General features: G+C 36.8%; 2 protein-coding genes across 27 annotated transcripts in view; one reads left to right on the plus strand and one right to left on the minus strand.

The window, feature by feature from the left end:
* Positions 1-18,020, plus strand: part of LOC140620331 (uncharacterized) — a 228,710-nt gene that overhangs the window by 31,682 nt on the left and 179,008 nt on the right. The window lies entirely within an intron of this gene.
* DNAJC5B (DnaJ heat shock protein family (Hsp40) member C5 beta) overlaps positions 1-18,020 on the minus strand; it is an 82,704-nt gene that overhangs the window by 17,450 nt on the left and 47,234 nt on the right. For all 4 annotated transcript variants that reach the window (XM_072804450.1, XM_072804447.1, XM_072804449.1 and 1 more), the window contains exon 4: positions 3,519-3,732. In XM_072804450.1, the coding sequence (XP_072660551.1) occupies positions 3,519-3,732 (214 nt within the window). The remainder of the gene's footprint in view (positions 1-3,518; positions 3,733-18,020) is intronic.

Below are 18,020 nucleotides of genomic sequence, written 5' to 3' on the forward strand. Positions count from 1 at the left end.
TCCTGCCAAAATCTCCTGCACACTCCCCCCGCTTGTCTCAATCCTGACTGGTAGGACTTTAGAAAGGTCCTGTTATCTCTGTCTTTAATACTTCAGTAGCCTCCTAACTAGCCTCCCTGCCAACACTCTTGCCTCCTGTTCTACTCTGCATATTGTTGTGGAAGCTTTCTGAAATACATGTACTTTTGAACCTATGCGGCAACTTTCCTGCCTCTCAGGAAAGGCTTGAACTCCTTATTAATGGTCGTATGGCTTCCAACCCTTCTGTGGATTAGCACAGCCCCCTTCCTGCCATGCTTGCCATAGCTTTGCTATCCCTGTGGATTCATCTGCCCAGGGGGCCCCTCCCCTTTCCCCAGCTACCTAAAAAATGTCTTCCCTGTGTTTTGGATTCATGTCAAAGATCCTCTCACTGACATCTTTCCTGAATAGTTTCTCCCTCCATCTTTCCTGAATAGTTTCTCCCTCCTTTGTGCCCCAGCTGTACTCCATATACATTTCTACCATGTTTTTTTTAATTGTTATTGACATTTTAGGACATTGATCAGTTTATAGGTCTGTCTCACTTTAGGCTGAGCTTCTTGAAGGCTAGAACTATATGTTAATCATCTTCCAGTCCCTCCTAACCTAAGAATTTAGTACCTGGTGTGTGGAAGACAATAAATACCTACTGAATTAATGAATGTGTGAAGTAATTAATAGATAAATGATTTGTTCCTCCTAGTGAACGGCCAGCACCAGGATTTCCCCACAAGCATATAAAAGGTTTGCTTATTAAGTCTGCCGTAGCTAAAGATGAAAAGAAACTTTCCCAACCTCCAGTTTTAGTTAAAATAAATCAAATTTTGTTAGTGGAGCAAAATAAATTTGATTTTTTAAAAAACATGTTATTTGAGATAGGAAATGTTTTATACATATTTGAATCAGAATGCAGATTTTATCTAAAAAGAGCAAAGAGAATAAAGATTACCTTGTGTATACAGTTCTTCAGTAACTTAAGGCAGAAATCTTTAACGTTAATGAACTTCATTCACCTGGTTCATCGTGGCTCATCCCTGCTACCTAACCCACTATCCCCTCTCTCTGACTTTGGTTCCTGTTGTGGGATGGAGCTTAAAGTGGCTTGGAGCAAGGAAGCTTTAATTACACTCTCATATCTATAATCTTTTTGCTTAGTATACTCTACATTTTCATAGACTTAAGTAAATTACCCTGAAAAACAGAACTGTGATACCCTTCTCCTCACCAACTGCCACCAAAACCCTCCTGTGCAGTATTCTTGAGTTACAGCCCCAAGCAGCACCTCCTTTCTTTGACTACTTTTGTCCTTGTCTTTATGATGCAATTCCTACATTTTTCTCTTCTCTGAAAATTTCATTTAATTCATGTACTTTTTTGTTCTTTATCACAACTAGATTGTTTGCCTGTTGGAAAATAACCTTGTCTTATATACTTACAATGCTTAGTACACTACTGGGCATAAGTAAGAGTCCAATATTTTTGAAGTACATATTTTAAATGGTACAATAAATCATTCTTGCAATGCATACTTAATACATGATCACTATGTGCCAGCTATTCTTTTTTTTTTAGATTTAAAAAAATTTTATTTATTCATGATAGACATAGAGAGAGAGAGAGAGGCAGAGACACAGGCAGAGGGAGAAGCAGGCTCCCTGCCGGGAGCCCAACACGGGACTTGATCTCGGGACTCACAGGATCGCGCCCTGGACCAAAGGCAGGCGCTAAACCACTGAGCCACCCAGGGATCCCCTGTGCCAGTTATTCTAATGGGAACAGTGCAGTTAGACTTTGGACATAACCAGAAGAAGGAGGCAGAGTTTTTTGTAATCTTATTTTTAAAGACCCACATCAGGAATCATTTCGTATATTTCTTATACCGCTGGACATTGCTGCTTTTCTATATGAATTTTGATCAATTTTGTCAACTTCCTCAGCAAGCAAATCTATTCTCATTCTTATGTAGGCCAGCCTCAATATGCAACCAGGTGCTAGTGTGTAAATTATCTACAATGCCAGATTTATCTTCCCATGGAGAGAATGTCAGCTCTGAAGGTTAGGTTCCCAGGCAAGCCCATTAAAACCCACATTGTTATATGAACACTCAATCTATCATACATGACATTGTCAGTGTGTACACTCTCATGCTAAGGTTCACATCCACTCAGAGGGAACTTGTCTCCCTCCCAGGTCTTCAACAATAGAAAAAGGAGGATTCAGTGGGAATGTCACTTATCTTGAGGAAAAGAAATTTTGAAGACTGCAGAAGACAAGGGAGGCATCAGGTTGCAGATTCTCCATGCTTATGTACAAAAATATATTTTCTCTCCTTCTGCATACATAAAAGTTTCCAATTTAACAATATTTATTTTATTGGAAGAAAATAATCAGAATCCTACTGAACATACAATCCCTATCTTTGGAGATCTGTAGTTTTTTAAATTATTAATTAATAATTTGAATATGAATGTGAGTTCATGATTTCATAAAATGTATGAATTATCAAAAAATATGCTGATGGTCTATATGTATAGTTTATGTGTAAATACGCTTTTATCAGAAGATAAGGATATTAAAACTCATAAACAAATACATAACCACCACCAAACATCCATATACTAGGTATTCCTAGGAAACCACAAAAATTTACTGTCAAAAGTCAATTCTGATTGCACTAAGTCCTTAAAAACATTGCCTTCTTCTTGACTAGATATTCTTTTTTAAAAATTTCTCCCTCTGGGGCAGCTGGGTGGCTCAGTGGTTTTGCACCGCCTTTGGCCCAGGTCCTGGAGACCCGGGCCGGAGTCCCACGTCAGGCCTGCTTCTCCCTCTGCCTGTGTCTCTGTCTCTCTGTCTCTCTGTGTCTCTCTCATGAATAAATAAATAAAATCTTTAAAAAAATTTTCTCCCTCTGTGTCTCTTCACCCTGTCCAGCTCTACTTAATTTTCACTCCATTCCCCCTGCCCCGCATTTCCTTCTCTACTACTTGAGGTCATGTTCCACGTGAGCCTATCACATAACTAACATGCATTCTCCCAAGTTCTATATTTGCTCATGTAGCTTATGTTATTGATAATAAAGTACATGGCTAAATTTGTCCTATAATAATTTACCAACTACTTGTCACACTATTAAATTATTTTTGTTTTTGAGCAATGAGTCAGTTCTTAATTAGTCATTATGGGGAGAGGGAGGGCAGTCAGAATTAACCCGAAGCCTCAAATTCAATTATAATTAAAGTCTAGAAGTATTTTAAGTCATGCTGTATTTTAGAATTGTTTGGTGAGTTAAAGCAAAAAAAAATTCTCAAATAACAGCTTTCAGTTGAAGTGATATCTTTATTTACAAGAGTTATAGTAACTCTTATTATATAGTAACTTATTACTATAGTAAGTAATATAGTAACGTTAGGTTTTCTCAGAGATGGAGTCTAAAAGAGTGAATAATACCATGATTTTTCTAGGAAATTGTTTTTAAAGAAAAAAAATTGGTTTACCTTTGCCCACCAGCTTGACAGCATGAAGTAGGTGTTAACATTTTCATCTCCGAATTGTTCGGCCACATAGAGTCCCAGAGATCCATACTTGTCATATATGTTTCTCTTTGACATGTCGGTAAGTATCGTGTGGGCGTTGTTGATTTCTTTAAACTTATCAGCAGCAGCTGGATCATCTGGATTCTTGTCTGGATGGTGTTTCAGGGCCAATTTTCTTTTAAGATTAAAACAAAAGTGAGGAAAAGTGTTATTTGACAAGAACCGCAATGACACTTTAGGAGGGGCAGTGTTCATTTGTACATCGTTTTTACATGCAATTACTTTGAAATGATAAGTTTCACAAAAATGTTGATGTAACTAAGCAAGTTTTCATCAGATGCTGTCTCTTGTTTCATTTTTTTTAAAGATTTTATTTATTTATTCATGAGAGACACAGAGAGAGAGAGAGAGAAGAGAAGAGACACAGGCAGAGGGAGAAGCAGGCTCCATGCAGGGAGCCTGATGTGGGACTCGAATCCAGGACTCCAGGATCACGGCCTGAGCTGAAGGCAGGCACTAAACCACCGAGCCACCCAGGGATCCCTCTCTTGTTTCTAATATGCTGGCACAGTAGTATTATTTCTCTCCTCACACCCTCAAAGGAATTCTTAGTTGCTGCATACTTGTGGAGTCTATGGCAAATATATGAAGTTTATTTTTACCAAGAGCTGATCCATGGCCCACCTCAATATGCAGAGGCCTTTAAGAGTTTGTACAATAGGGTCGGTTTACAATAAAATTCCATTTAGAACTGGAACAAGTTTCTAGAATAAACAAAACTTCACATGACATATTCGAAAAGTTAAACTCAACTTCAAAAAAAATCTGATTCATACGCCCTTGGATAAACAGTATGACTCTTTTCACAAATCTTGCACAAATCCTCACTCCCTTTTGTTTTTATGAGCAGCTACTATGACTCCCCTTGTTTTCAAATATATATTTGACTTCTTTTCAAATAGGTCTTTCCACTTCAAATAATCTGTAGAGGTTTACTTGTGAGTAAAAGGTCCTCTCTTCTCTGTGGATCATATATCAATTCTGGAAGGATATGTATATATGTGTTGTGTTGCAGGTGTGTGTGTGTGTGTGTGTGTGTGTGAAAGAGAGAAGAGGGGGAAGAAAGAGAGAGAGATATTTGGGAGTTATTTAGTCTTTAGTTATACTCAAGTATTCAAAAAAAACCTGTAAAATAAACATAAGAACTGAGCTATATGATAGTCAGGGGTCTGGCTGGTAACCATTTCCTTCACTTCCCTCTATACATAGATTTAAATATTAGTTAAAGCCATTTTCAAAAACTGAGTCTGTAGCAGTTTTTCTACTGCAAAGTCAGTAAATTTTACGACTCTGTACCGGAAATTTTATGTGACTTGTTTTTCCTACTGTGCCCAACATAGCTATGTGATGTAGGAATGTAGGAATGTGGGATGTAGTATGTAGGAATATACTTTCAGCTTTTGTTTTGGTTTAGATTAAATTGTTTCATTTTAATGCAATAATAAAAGGCCATGAGTAGAGCAGAAAAATCAAGATTACATTATAAGTCAATCTACACAATAAACTGGAAAAAAAATCACATCTATTTTAGGAATTAAAGTATTGCTGATTAGGATGTAGGTGATTAAGCAGCTCAGCACCAGCATGCTTTAAAAGTACCAAGGGGATCCCTGGGTGGCGCAGCGATTTGGTGCCTGCCTTTGGCCCAGGGCACGATCCTGGAGACCTGGGATCGAATCCCACGTCAGGCTCTCGGTGCATGGAGCCTGCTTCTCCCTCTGCCTATGTCTCTGCCTCTCTCTCTCTTTCTCTCTCTCTCTCTCTGTATGACTATCATAAATAAATAGTAAAAAAAATAAAAATAAAAATAATAAAAGTACCAAAATACTTAAAAGTAAAAATGATGGTGTAAAATCCATTTCAACTCTGAACTCAGAATAAATAAAAAGGATAAAGCAAAGATAGTTCATTTTAATTAATTAATTAATTAATTAATTAGAGAGAGAGGGAGAAGAGAACACAAGTAAGGGGAGTGGCAGGCAGAGGGAGAGGGAGAAGCAGGCTCCCAAATGAACAGAGAGCCCCTCATTGGGGCTCAATCCCAGGACCCTGGGATCATGACCTGAGCCCAAAAGTCAGATGCTTAACTGATGATTGAGCCATCCAGGCACCCCTGATAGTTCACTTTAAATTTGTTTAACCAAACGTTTCATGCTTTTTGAGGGACAGTTGGGATATCTATAAATTCTTAGAGAGGAGACCATTGGAGATGTTTTTTATGTGCAGAATTCATGATGAAATTTTGCTAGTAGCACAAAATGCCTATTTTGTCATTTAAAATTATTTTATAATGTTTACTATAAGCCAGTACTATTATAAACACATTGTAAATATTTATTTATTAATATTCACCACAATTCTATGAAATAGGTATTATAATGATTCCATTTTACAGATGAGGAAATTTAGCTACCAGAAAGTTAAGTGAGTTGTCCATTATCACACAGCTAATAATTAGATCTAGACTTTGAATACAGGCAATCTGACCCTGAGCACTTGCTCTTAGATACCACTATGCTACCTTGTTAAATATTTTTAAATTTAAAAAGTAAGGCATTCAGAATGTTAGTAGGCCATTGTAAGGACTTTGACTTTTGGCCTATATGACCTGGGAAGCTATTGGGGTACTTTAGTTTTAGAAGGATTGCTAACCTTTGGAGAGGACAAAGGCCAAACCAGGGACACTCTTAGGAAAAGTTCATGGTGGTTCTGATCAGTGTGGTAGTGGAAGATATAATGAGAAGTGGTTGGATTCCAGATATATTTTGAGGGCTAGCTGATGGATTGGGTGTGGGATACGAAAGAAAGAGAAATAAGAGATGGTACCAGAGTTTTGGGCTGAACAAATTTGTAGAGAAGTTTGTAGTTACTATTTAATGAGTTGGCAAGAGGTTTCTTTTCTTTCTCTCTTTCTCTTTCTTTCTTTCTTTCTTTCTTTCTTTCTTTCTTTCTTTTTCTTTCTTTCTTTTCTTTCTTTCTTTCTTTCTTTCTTTCTTTCTTTCTTTCTTTCTTTCTTTCTTTTTTTTTGCAATAGGGAATGGTTTGCTAGGATTTAGAGTTGTATTTAGACATCTTTGAGATGCCTATTGGACTTCCAAGTAGTGATGGAGAGATATATGAACCTGGAGTCTAGGCAAGAGTTACTGTGGGAGGGATGCCTGGGTGACTCAGTGGTTTAGTGCTTGCCTTCGGCCCAGGGTGTGATCCTGGAGACTCAGGATTGAGTCCCATATCGGGCTCCCTGCATGAAGCCTGCTTCTGTCTCTGCCTCTCTCTGTGTCTCCTGAATAAATAAATAAAATCTTTCTTAAAAAAGAAAAAGAGTTACTGTGGGAGATGTATGTCTGAGAGTTCTCAGCAGGTAGATCAGCTATGGAGCTGGAAAAGATTTCCAAGGGAATGGGTCCAAGAGAAGTCCAAAAACTGGGCTTTGGAAAGGAAGGACAAGCAGAGGAGATGACAAAGGAGAGGCCAATGATGCAGAAGGGAAAATCTGGAGAATATGGGGTTTTGAGATCTAAATGAACAAAGCATTTCAAGGAAGAGAGTGGTATTTGTGTCAAATACCATTAATAGGTCATATATGATGAGGATTAAGAATTGATCACTAGGTTTAATGATCTAGAAATCTTTGGTGACCCTGACACACACACATACACACACACACAATATATATGTCTTTATATAAGGAAAATAAATCCGAAAAATAAGTAGAAAAGAAAGAACTTGGAAGGTTATAACCACAATTAATGGTGCTTATAGCTGCACATTAGGATTATAGGTATTTTGTTTTTGCTTGTTACAAAAAATATACAGATTACTTGCGTAGTTTCCTCCTATAAGCATTTTTAAGCTCATTAAAAATATTCTCTTTTAATAGCTGAAGGTTTAGTTTGTTCTCTTAAATGACCTACTACCAAATTAGAAGGGAAAGGAAGAAAGAAAGGAGTTCTCTAACTTCAGTGATACAATGATCATCATCAAAAACTGTCAAGTGAATTCTTTAAACACATTAATTTTAATGGCATGATATTCCTGGAATTCTCACACTGTGCTCTAGGATACAATTGCAGCATTTTCTCCTACTAGCTCCAGAAATCATTTCCAGATCAATCAAATACAAGAGCTATTACTTCTGCCTTGAAAAAAGAAACCCCTGGAAAGTGCCTCTTTGCATACATTGCCTTGTTTCTTGTTTTCAGTTGTAGACTGATACATACCGCCCAACACTTAGCCAGAAAAGCCTAACTTCCTGTCATATTTTAAGCTGCTTGGATCTTAATCAGCTCACAAGGGCAGATGCACTCAACCATTTATCACACTCCTCTAACAATAGCATTGGCAAATTCAGAGGGCTGGACCATCTCCATTTGTAACAAATCCAATTCCTAGTCGTCAGCAGCATTTTGACTCCTCTTGGCAGACACTCTTGGCTCTGAGGAATCCTTGGGAAATATGGCTAGCAGAAGCAGCTGCCAAAATTATACAACTGCTCAGGAAGTACTTGGTCAATGACCCATCCTTGGGAATTGCCTATAGAACAAGGAAGCATGTATGGAATTTAGGATAAAAAGAAGTGCTTAGAGTCATTTGAATATAAATTTCACCTAGTTCATTTTAAAGATCTTTCTTATAATTTCTCATTTTATATTTAAAAGTGACATAATGTGTGCCTTTTATTCTAAATCTCTCTATACTTAGTCATCTATTAATCTGGTATGACTATAAACTAATGTTAGAAATAGCATTAATGCCTCTAACTTCCATTTAAAAATCCAATGACAACTGTCAACTGCAGTGCATAGTGAATTCAATGAGTGGCAGATAAAATAAACATGGGGTTTATGGTTATATTACTTAAGGCCCCTATTCTGAAGCAGTAGCATAATTCTAAGAATTATAGTGCTCTGGTCAGTTCTCTTCCTCTTAACATCAATCCTCTTACCATCAGATCTACCTGCTACTCTCTACTGGTTTCTTTTTTTTTTTATTTTTTTTATTTATGATAGTCACAGAGAGAGAGAGAGAGAGAGGCAGAGACATAGGCAGAGGGAGAAGCAGGCTCCATGCACCGGGAGCCCGATGTGGGATTCGATCCTGGGTCTTCAGGATCGCGCCCTGGGCCAAGGGCAGGCGCTAAACCGCTGCGCCACCCAGGGATCCCTCTCTACTGGTTTCTAAGTCATCTAAGACCAGATTCTGACCATGTTGCCTCACAGTTAGGCCAGATCCGTCTCCATGAGGTTGAAATGTTATTGGAAACCTTGTTTGGGAAAGGTGGCATCTAAGATTCAGGGAACTAAGTTTCATCCTGGCATGGCTCTGTCTATAAACTGCCTTTCCCTACTCAACACATTTTCAGCTGCTTTATCCAATTATCACCTATTGTTTCCTATTTCAAAATTTTGCCTGGGTGCCTGGGTGGCTCAGTTGATTAACTGAGCCAATCCAACTCTTGACTTAGGTTCAGGTCATGATCTCAGGGTTGTGAGATGGAGCCCCATGAGCCCACTTAAGATTTTCTCTTTTCCTCCGCCCCTCCCACCACTCTCTCCTTCTCTTAAAAAAAATTCTCCATTGCAGTGTGACTTTCTGCTAAACTCTCTCAGCCACAAAGTTTATTGCCTCCTCAATGTCCCAGAAGAAGCCACCTGCTGCATAAGATGAAACAGTAGAAGAGTAAGAGTGATTTCTTCCCATATCCTAGAACCCTTAAAATACCCTTGTGACAGAAACACACACACATGCAGAGCAAAATCTGAGTTTGAAAAAGCTCAGGTAGCAAAAGAAAGCAAAATCTGAGCTCAGACATAGACTATTTTCTCTAGAAAACATTAGTATAATGGGAAGGAGACTAGAGGTAAATAGGAAAATGAGCTGCTATAAACCAAGTTTGAAGGTAAAAACAAACCCTAGATTAGTAACTCTAGGTGATGGCAAGTATTGCAATAATGGAACTTGATAGTTGTCATAATATTGGAAGTTCAGTGGAATTCCTCTGCCCTCTTGGACTAAGTCAACACCCAAGTGAAAACATAATAAACCAATACAGGAGCCCCAGTGCATATGTCCCTGCTGATATAGATATAGATATAGATACATAGATATATAGATACCCCTTTGTGGTTTAATACATTTTCCTAATTACTAATGAGGCTGACATATATATACCTATATATGCCATTTGGATATCATCTATTTAAGTGCATAGTCTTTTGCCAGTTTTTAGTTTGATATTTAAATTGTAGCATTTTAAAAAATACCTGTTCTCTATATGAATCCTTAGTCATTTATATGTATTGCATATATATTCTCTCTTTCTGGGAACTTATTGTTAGTTTCTTTCTGGAATCTTTTGGTGAACAGAAATTCTTAATTTTAATTTAGTTGAATTGATCAATTTTATCCTGAATTCAGAAAGATATTGTCCTATAAATTCTATAACTCTAAAATCTTTATAGATTTGCCTTTCACATGGAAGTCAAGGATTGATTTGTAGCTGCTTTTTCAATGTGGTGGAAGGTAGGTGTCCAATCTCATCTTTAAAATATGGTTATCTGGGATCCCTGGGTGGTGCAGCGGTTTGGTGCCTGCCTTTGGCCCAGGGCGCGATCCTGGAGACCTGGGATCGAATCCCACATCGGGCTCCCGGTGCATGGAGCCTGCTTCTCCCTCTGCCTGTGTCTCTGCCTCTCTCTCCCTCTCTCTGTGTGACTATCATAAATAAATAAAAATTTATAAAATAAAATAAATAAAATAAAATGAAATAAAATATGGTTATCTAACTGTCCTAGCACTATTTATTTAAAAAATAAAATCCGTTCCCTGTATTTCTAGGCTGTCTTCTGCTGCCATTGGTCTGTTTGGCTATTTCTGGGCCAATCATAGTTTGAAATATGGTACTTTAAAGTATGTATTAGTATCTTCAAGAGCAAGTTTCTCCCGGGGTGCCTGAATGGGTCAGTGGATTGAGGGTCCAACTCTTGATTTCAGCTCAGGTCATGATCTCAGGGTCATGGGATCAAAGCTTGTGTTAGGTTGCATGCTCAGCACAGTCTGCTTGGGATTCTGTCTCTCCCTTTCCCTCTGCTCCTCACCCCGCTCATGATCTTGCTGAAATAAACAAACAAATAAATAAGTAAGTAAATAAATAAATAAATAAAAGCTTTCTAAAAAAGTGAGTTCTCTTTTACTAATTGACTAACAGTGAATGGATGTTCAATTTTTTTTCAAATGCTTTTTCTGAATATGTTGAGAAAACACATTTTTTTTCTCTTTCAGTCTGTTAACATGATTGATTTTCTAATATTAAATGAAGTTTGTTCTTGGATAAACTCAACTTGGTCATTATGTATTATTTTTTATTTATTGCTGGACTATTTTCTAATTTGTACACTAATTCTATAAATTTTCCTCTAAGTACTACTTCAACTGCATTCCACAAGTTTTAATATGTCATGTTCACTTCTAGATATATTCTGATTTTGTTTTTTTTAAGATTTTATTTATTTATTCATGATAGAGAGAGAGAATCAGAGACAGAGGCAGAGGGAGAAGCAGGCTCCACGCCGGGAGCCCGATGCGGGGCTCCAACCCCTGGACTCCAGGATCACACCCTTGGCCAAAGGCAGGAGCCAAAGCGCTGAGCCACCCAGGGATCCCCGATATATTCTGATTTTAATTGTGGTTTATTTTAGCCATGAGTTCATTTAAAATGTGCCTCCAAATTTTTCAAACAAATAGGAATTTTCTAGTTATCTTTTTATTTTTGCCCTCTAGCTTGATTGCACTGCAGTGGGAAAACATGTTTTACTTGATTTAAATCCTTCAAAATTTGAGAATTGCTTTTTGTCTTATTACTTGTTCAATTTTTATAAATCTTTTGTATCTGTTTTAAAGAATACGTAGTCCATACCTGTTAAGTGCTCCATTCTTATATAAGAGCATTAGACTTTGTTAATTATTTTGTTCAAATCTTCTATACTCTTAGCCATTTTACTGATCTATCAAACAGGTTATGTTAAATCTAGTCTCTCACTATCACTGTAGGTTTGCATATTTCTCTTTATAGTTGTCACTTTTTGCTAGTTGTGTATTTTAGACCATGGTTTTTGAAGCATACAAATTAACAGCTGTTATACATTCCTGATGAATTGAACTTTTATCATTTGAAATATGCCTCTTTATCCTTAGTAACATTTTTTGTCATTACTTTAATATTAATAAAGCAACACTAGCTTTCTTTGAGTAGGCATCTACATAGAATATATTTTTCTCTACTTTTATTTTCAAATTTTAGTATGCTTATATAGTAGATGTGTATTTTGTGAACACCATATTGTTTTGGGTTTTTTATTCACAATGACGATCTTTTTCTTTTAATTGAAGCATTTAGTTTATGCTTATTTTTAATATATCTCAGGCTAAATCCACCACTTCTTTGTTTCATTTTTGTCCCATCTAAAATAAATTTTCTTTCCTCTCCTTTCTTGCCTTCCTTTAGATTGGTTCTTTAATTTTTCTACTTTTTTCCCTCTGTTGCCTTGGAAATTATGCATTTTTAAAATTCCTCTTGGGATTTTCCTAGAGATTACAAAATCCTTATCAAAGTCCAATGTCAAGGTACTTTTGTACTTTTGTCTTTAAGACAAAATAAAAATCTTAGAACATGACCACTATTACTTTTGTCCCAACTTAAGTGTTGTTGGTAGCTAGCCTGTTACTTTAATTCTCTCTATCTCTTAGTCCCTCAAGAATTGTTATTTAATACAATTATTTAATTATATTTTTCACAATTAGTATTTGTGTGCATTTACTCACATATTTTTCAATTTTGTTGCTATTGGTTATTATGTTGCATCTCTGACCATCTATCAGAGATTATTTTCCTTCTATGAACACCCTTTAGTATATCTGTTAGTGCAGATCTGCTGATAATTAATTCTTACAGTTTTGTTTAATTTAAAAATGTCTTTATTTCACCTTCATTTTTGAAGGGTGTTTTCTATGGATGTATAATTGTAGGTTATCAATTATTTTCTTTTTTACACTAAAGATCTCAGTCCATTGTCTTCTGAATTCAATTATTTCTGTTGAGAAATCTGTTGTAAGTCTAGTTGTTATTCTTTGAAGATAGTTTCCATTTTTTTTTTCTAAAGGCTCTTCATCATTGATTTTCAGCAGTTTTCCTGTGATGTGCTTGAAATATATTATTTTATACTTGTTCTGCTTGGCTTTAATTGGGCTTCTGGTATATGGATTGATATTGTTCATGAACCTAGAAGATTCAGACATTATTTACAAATAGTTTTCATCTCATTCTCTTTCTACTCTCCTTTTCAGACTCCAGTTGCATTTTTCTAAGACCTTCTTAATGGATCTTTTATTTATTGTATATTCTTGCACTGTTTCCTGTCCTTTTGTGATTTTTTTCTTGCTATTTTATTCTGGCCTATCTTCCAATTAGCTCTTTAACCTGTACATACTACCTTTGAATTCTTTAGTTTGATTGCTGTATTTTTTAGTTGTAAAATTTATGTGTTCATTTAAAAAATTGAAATGTCCCTTTTCATAATTTTCAGTTTTCTGTGAAAATTCTTAATCTTGTATTTTGTTTCTTGATCATAGATATTTTAACATTTGTGTCTGATAATTCTAATATATGAGGTTGTCCATGATTCTGTGTCTATTGTCAAACTTTTACTGATTCTTAGTTCATATTGTCTTGACTTATATGCTTATTGCTGTAGCCAGATCTTGTATTTTAAAAAGTTTAAAAGAATATATTTGGGAAAGTTGTGAAAGAGTAAATCCTAAAAGTTTTTAACATAAGCAGAAATTGTTTCTCTTTTCTTCTTTTGTATCTGTAGGACATGATAAATGTTAGCGGAGCCTATTGCGACAATCAAGTATGTATGCATATCAAATCATCATGCTATACATCTTAAATTTACACACTGATGTATGTCAGTTATTTCCCAACAAAACTGAAAAAAAATTAAAAAAATAATTGGACTACTAAGAAAATGTTGTCTTATGCCAGAGAGCATTTTTATTTCCTACTTTCAGATGTTTGGAGGCACTTACAAAACTGGGATCATTGCAATCCAGTATTAGGTATTGAGATTTCTTTTCAGTTACCCTGATGGCTCAAAGTTCAGTTATAATTCATACAAGGCTGGTGTTTTCCATGATCTGTGTAATAAACTTTGGTGAAATTAAATAGCTTAAAACAACAAACATTTTATTAGTTTGCTTATAATGTTGTAGTTAGGCAGAACTTGGTGGGGACAGTTTTTCTGTGCTCTGTTTGGCTTTGGCTAGGACTGCTCAATTGGAGTTGAAGGATTTGCTTCCAAGATGACCTCACTGACCTTAAGTTGGTGATGGCTCTGACTGAGCTAGGAACTGTTGGCTAGGAACTCTGTTTTCCACATGACTTCTCCATGTGACTAGGTGAGGATCCCCAATGTATGATAATCTCAGAATAGTCCTGTTTCTTAAGAGGTGGCCAGCTTAGACAAGGCTGCAAAAGCAGAAGCTGCTGAGCCTTTTTAGGATTTAGATACACCATCACTTCTGCCGCAATCTGTTGGTTAAATTAGGTCAGAGAGCCAGCCCAGATTCAAGAGGGCTATTTGAGGACATGAAACCAGGAAATATGGTTTATGGAGGACCACAAAATAGTGAGCCACAGATTATTTACTTCCATTTTGCCCTTTGTCCTGGGGTACAGCACTTCAGAGTCTAAATAGAATTGCAAGACTCCCATACTTGTTAGGTAGGGCTCCAGATTTTTCTCCTTTCTCTGTAGAGTCCTGCTTAGCCTCTCAGCTTCTCTTGTTTCTTATTGTGATCTAGTCAGCAGTAATTCTTTAATCTCAATGCTTTTAAAATGTATATACAAAAATTTTTTTTCTAATTTTTCTAGTTCCTCTCAACAGAAGGGAGAAGATATGATCAAAATTACCTTGTCAATGATAACCAGAAACTCCTGGTTATCTTTTACATCTCAATCTCTTCTTTCAAGTTTAGTTGACACTTTGAATAATGCAGGGTTTAGGGGTGCCGATCTCCCACACAGCCAGACATCCATGTATAACTTTGATTCCCCCAAAACTTAACTACCAATAACCTACTGTTGACTAGAAGCCTTACTGATAACATAAACAATTAACTTATATACTGTATTTTTACAATAAAGTAAGCTAGAGAAAGAAAATGTTATTAAGAAAATCATAAGGAAGAGAAGATATATTTACAGTACTGGACTGTATTTACCAAAAATATCCACATAAAGGTGGACCCACACAGTACAAACCTGTGATGTTCAAGGTTCAACTGTATATATTAATTGCATAAAGGGCTTTATACCACTGTTATATAAATGTCCCAAAGATGGCCTCTGTATATTATTTATTTCTTTACTGCAAGCTGAGACCCATTCATTCAAAAGGTCATCACAGTGTGACACTCAAATTTTAAGACATTTAATAATTTTTAAAATAGCCCAAAGAAGCATACAATCAGCCATTTAGAGCCTATTCACTTAGCATTCCTGCAAGACCTCACCCTACGTGATGGCTATTGATAAGATAGAGCCTTGCAGTTCTAGGACTCCAAGCTCCAAGTCTTCTGGAGCTGACTCAGAGACTTCCCGCTTTGCTCCTGAGTGATATCACGTGAACATGTAAGCCTCCTTTCCAACACTCTTGCCTCCCCTCTTCTGAGTTCCCTTGCCAAACTTCCCTTCTAAGGGTAGGTCCCAAACTTTGAACCTCTGGATGGTCTCATGCTGTGAGGGTCTTCCCCTTTCAAGCAAGCCTGTTTGAGCCCCACCCAATAAAGATTGTTGTATGTTACTGCCTTTCATAGTCATATCTTTCTCCTTGATCAGCACCCAAATCCCTTGAACCCTTTAATAAACACTTCATGCATTTGTACCCAATACATATTCCTTTCACACAAGAAACTTAATACAGTCTGCTGCTGAAAGAAAGCTAGAACAAGAGTATTAGTAGGGCTCAAGGAAGAGAGGCCACTGGGTGAGGATTAGTACAGAGTCCTGCAAAAAGGACAGAATAGCAAATTCAGGGCACCATTTAGCTTCAAACTGCAAATAATGATGCCAATACCACCCTGCCATGTAATTATTTCTGAAACACCTGCTACATAATATATAATTCAAGTATTTTGACCACCAAGGCACCCAAGCCCTCTGAAGGCCACATTACACAGTCCTGTGATTTCCTCACATTTGCAGATGGAATATCAGAACAGCTCATCCCAGTAATTGTTAGGGTGTTCTCTAGTTCTCTGTGATCCACAGTCACATTCGTGATTCAAGACAGATGGCATGAGATAACAATAGGAACCATAAATGATGATCTGTTTTAGAGAATTGATCTTTCCCCCCCACCCCATATAAAACCAGATGGAGAGTCAAGTGCTGACCTCTAGTGGCACTTGAGGCAGTGATACCACTTTATAGCAAATAATCTTTCCAAGTTTTTACTAGACTATATAATAACTTGACTTTATAAGGCAATATGCTTGAGTATTTTTTAAATATTAAAGTTAAAAATACTTAAGCTTTTGAAAAGTTTAAGTGCCAATTGATAAATCTTTATCTTAGCTTTATGTTAGCCTTATTTTCTAAGGCTCATTTTAATAGCCAGCACTTTACCCTGCCTAATAAGGTAGAATAGAATATTTGAGCAAACACAACAGGTAAAATGTGTCCAATATTAGAAGTATTTGTCTTTACCAATCATAAAAGTATTCCTTTAAGGAATGAGGACCTGATGTTCTGACACCAGTAGGCCACTGCAGATCTTTAAGCCTTCAACAGGCCACTAAGATCTCTGTGTGTTACATTTTTGTAAATGTTGGGTTTTTGTTGTTGTTGTTGTTGTTGTTGTTGTTTTACCAGCCTATAACTTACCCAGAATTTGAGGGCTGCATACAACTTAAGATTTCTGTATTTGCCTCAGATTTCCAACAAAAGTTTCTGGACCTCTAACCTTATTACATTTCTTGGGAAAATTTTTTCATTCTTGGTTTTTCTTTTTTAAGCTAGAAATCTTTACTGAACTCTGACATCAAGGGAGAAGACTGAGATGTAGAAGAAATGGCCATACACACTTTGTCTCCTACTTCCAACAGCAGCGCCCACCACTGGTTCTATTCCAAGTCCTTAGCCCTTAGCCCTTCCACTTGCTTTTTGTAGGCCTTTCTCCTGCTGTTTGAACAGCTCAAGTGCCTGTGATAGTGAGTTCTGTCAAGGCTACCAGCAGTTCCTGGCAATTTCTAATGGTGGACCAAGCTGGTAGTTCTTGTAGGGTCCCCAGTGCCTTTATCTTCTAGGTTTCTCAGTGCAAAAATATATAGCATAACTCCCTGATACATTTTTATGTTAAGCACCCGCTTTCTTGTTCTCCATAAACCCATTTTTTAAACATACCAGGATCTATTCTTCCAGTCTGCCAGCCTCACTGACTTAATTTCCTCAACTAACGGTATGAACCTTGTGGTCATGCACTTGAGTGCCACTCAAATCAAGTTATCCATTTCTTTAAATATTTTTATTTCCTGTCACACCCCAAGGAAATTAGTCTTTCACTGCTTCCACTCTGATTTCTGGGATGATTAACATTGCTAAGAAGATCGCACAACCATGCAAACTTAGGGCCAGTAAAGACTTATAATTTTCTACCTCAGCTGGTCTTCTATGCTTTTTGCCAATCCTTTTGCTTCGCCTCAATAAGTTCCCTCTCAAGTCTCCTGTAGCAATTATTCCAGCTTTTTTAACTTCTCTTTGATTCCTCTTCCTCATTCCCTTACCCATCTCAACAAGAAACCTCCTTTCCTACTTCAAAAGGGGTAAAAAGTTCATTAGAAGGAAATAATACTGTGTGATTGTGCCATCTTTCCCTCCTTTTATTTGGAGGAAAGAAGAACCTCTTCTCTTTAAGATTAACCTTGCCAGTGTTTTCTAGGACCTACCTGTGCATCCACCCAAATCCTGGTCTATCAGTCACCAATCCCTCCTCCCAACTCCAGTATCTTCAATAATGCCTCTTTGTCTTCAGCAAGCAAATGTGTCTCACCATTTTTTTTAAAGAAAAACTATATTTATGTCTTCACCTGTCCTTCAAACTACTGTCCTTTATCTTATTTCACATAGGATATTGCCTTCAAGTTTCATCCATATTGTTCTACATGATAGGATTTCCTTCCTTTTTATGGCTCAATAAAATTCAATTGTATATATGCCACATTTTCAGTGTCCATTCACTCTTCAACCCACAGTAATCTGATTTCTAGTTTTCTACTTGCTCTCCATTTCATCAGCCTAACTGAAAAAAAATCAATGGCCTATTCTCAGCCCTCATTCTATTTGAC

The sequence above is a fragment of the Canis lupus genome, chromosome 28 (assembly GCF_048164855.1).
Source record: "Canis lupus baileyi chromosome 28, mCanLup2.hap1, whole genome shotgun sequence".
NCBI lineage: Eukaryota > Metazoa > Chordata > Mammalia > Carnivora > Canidae > Canis > Canis lupus.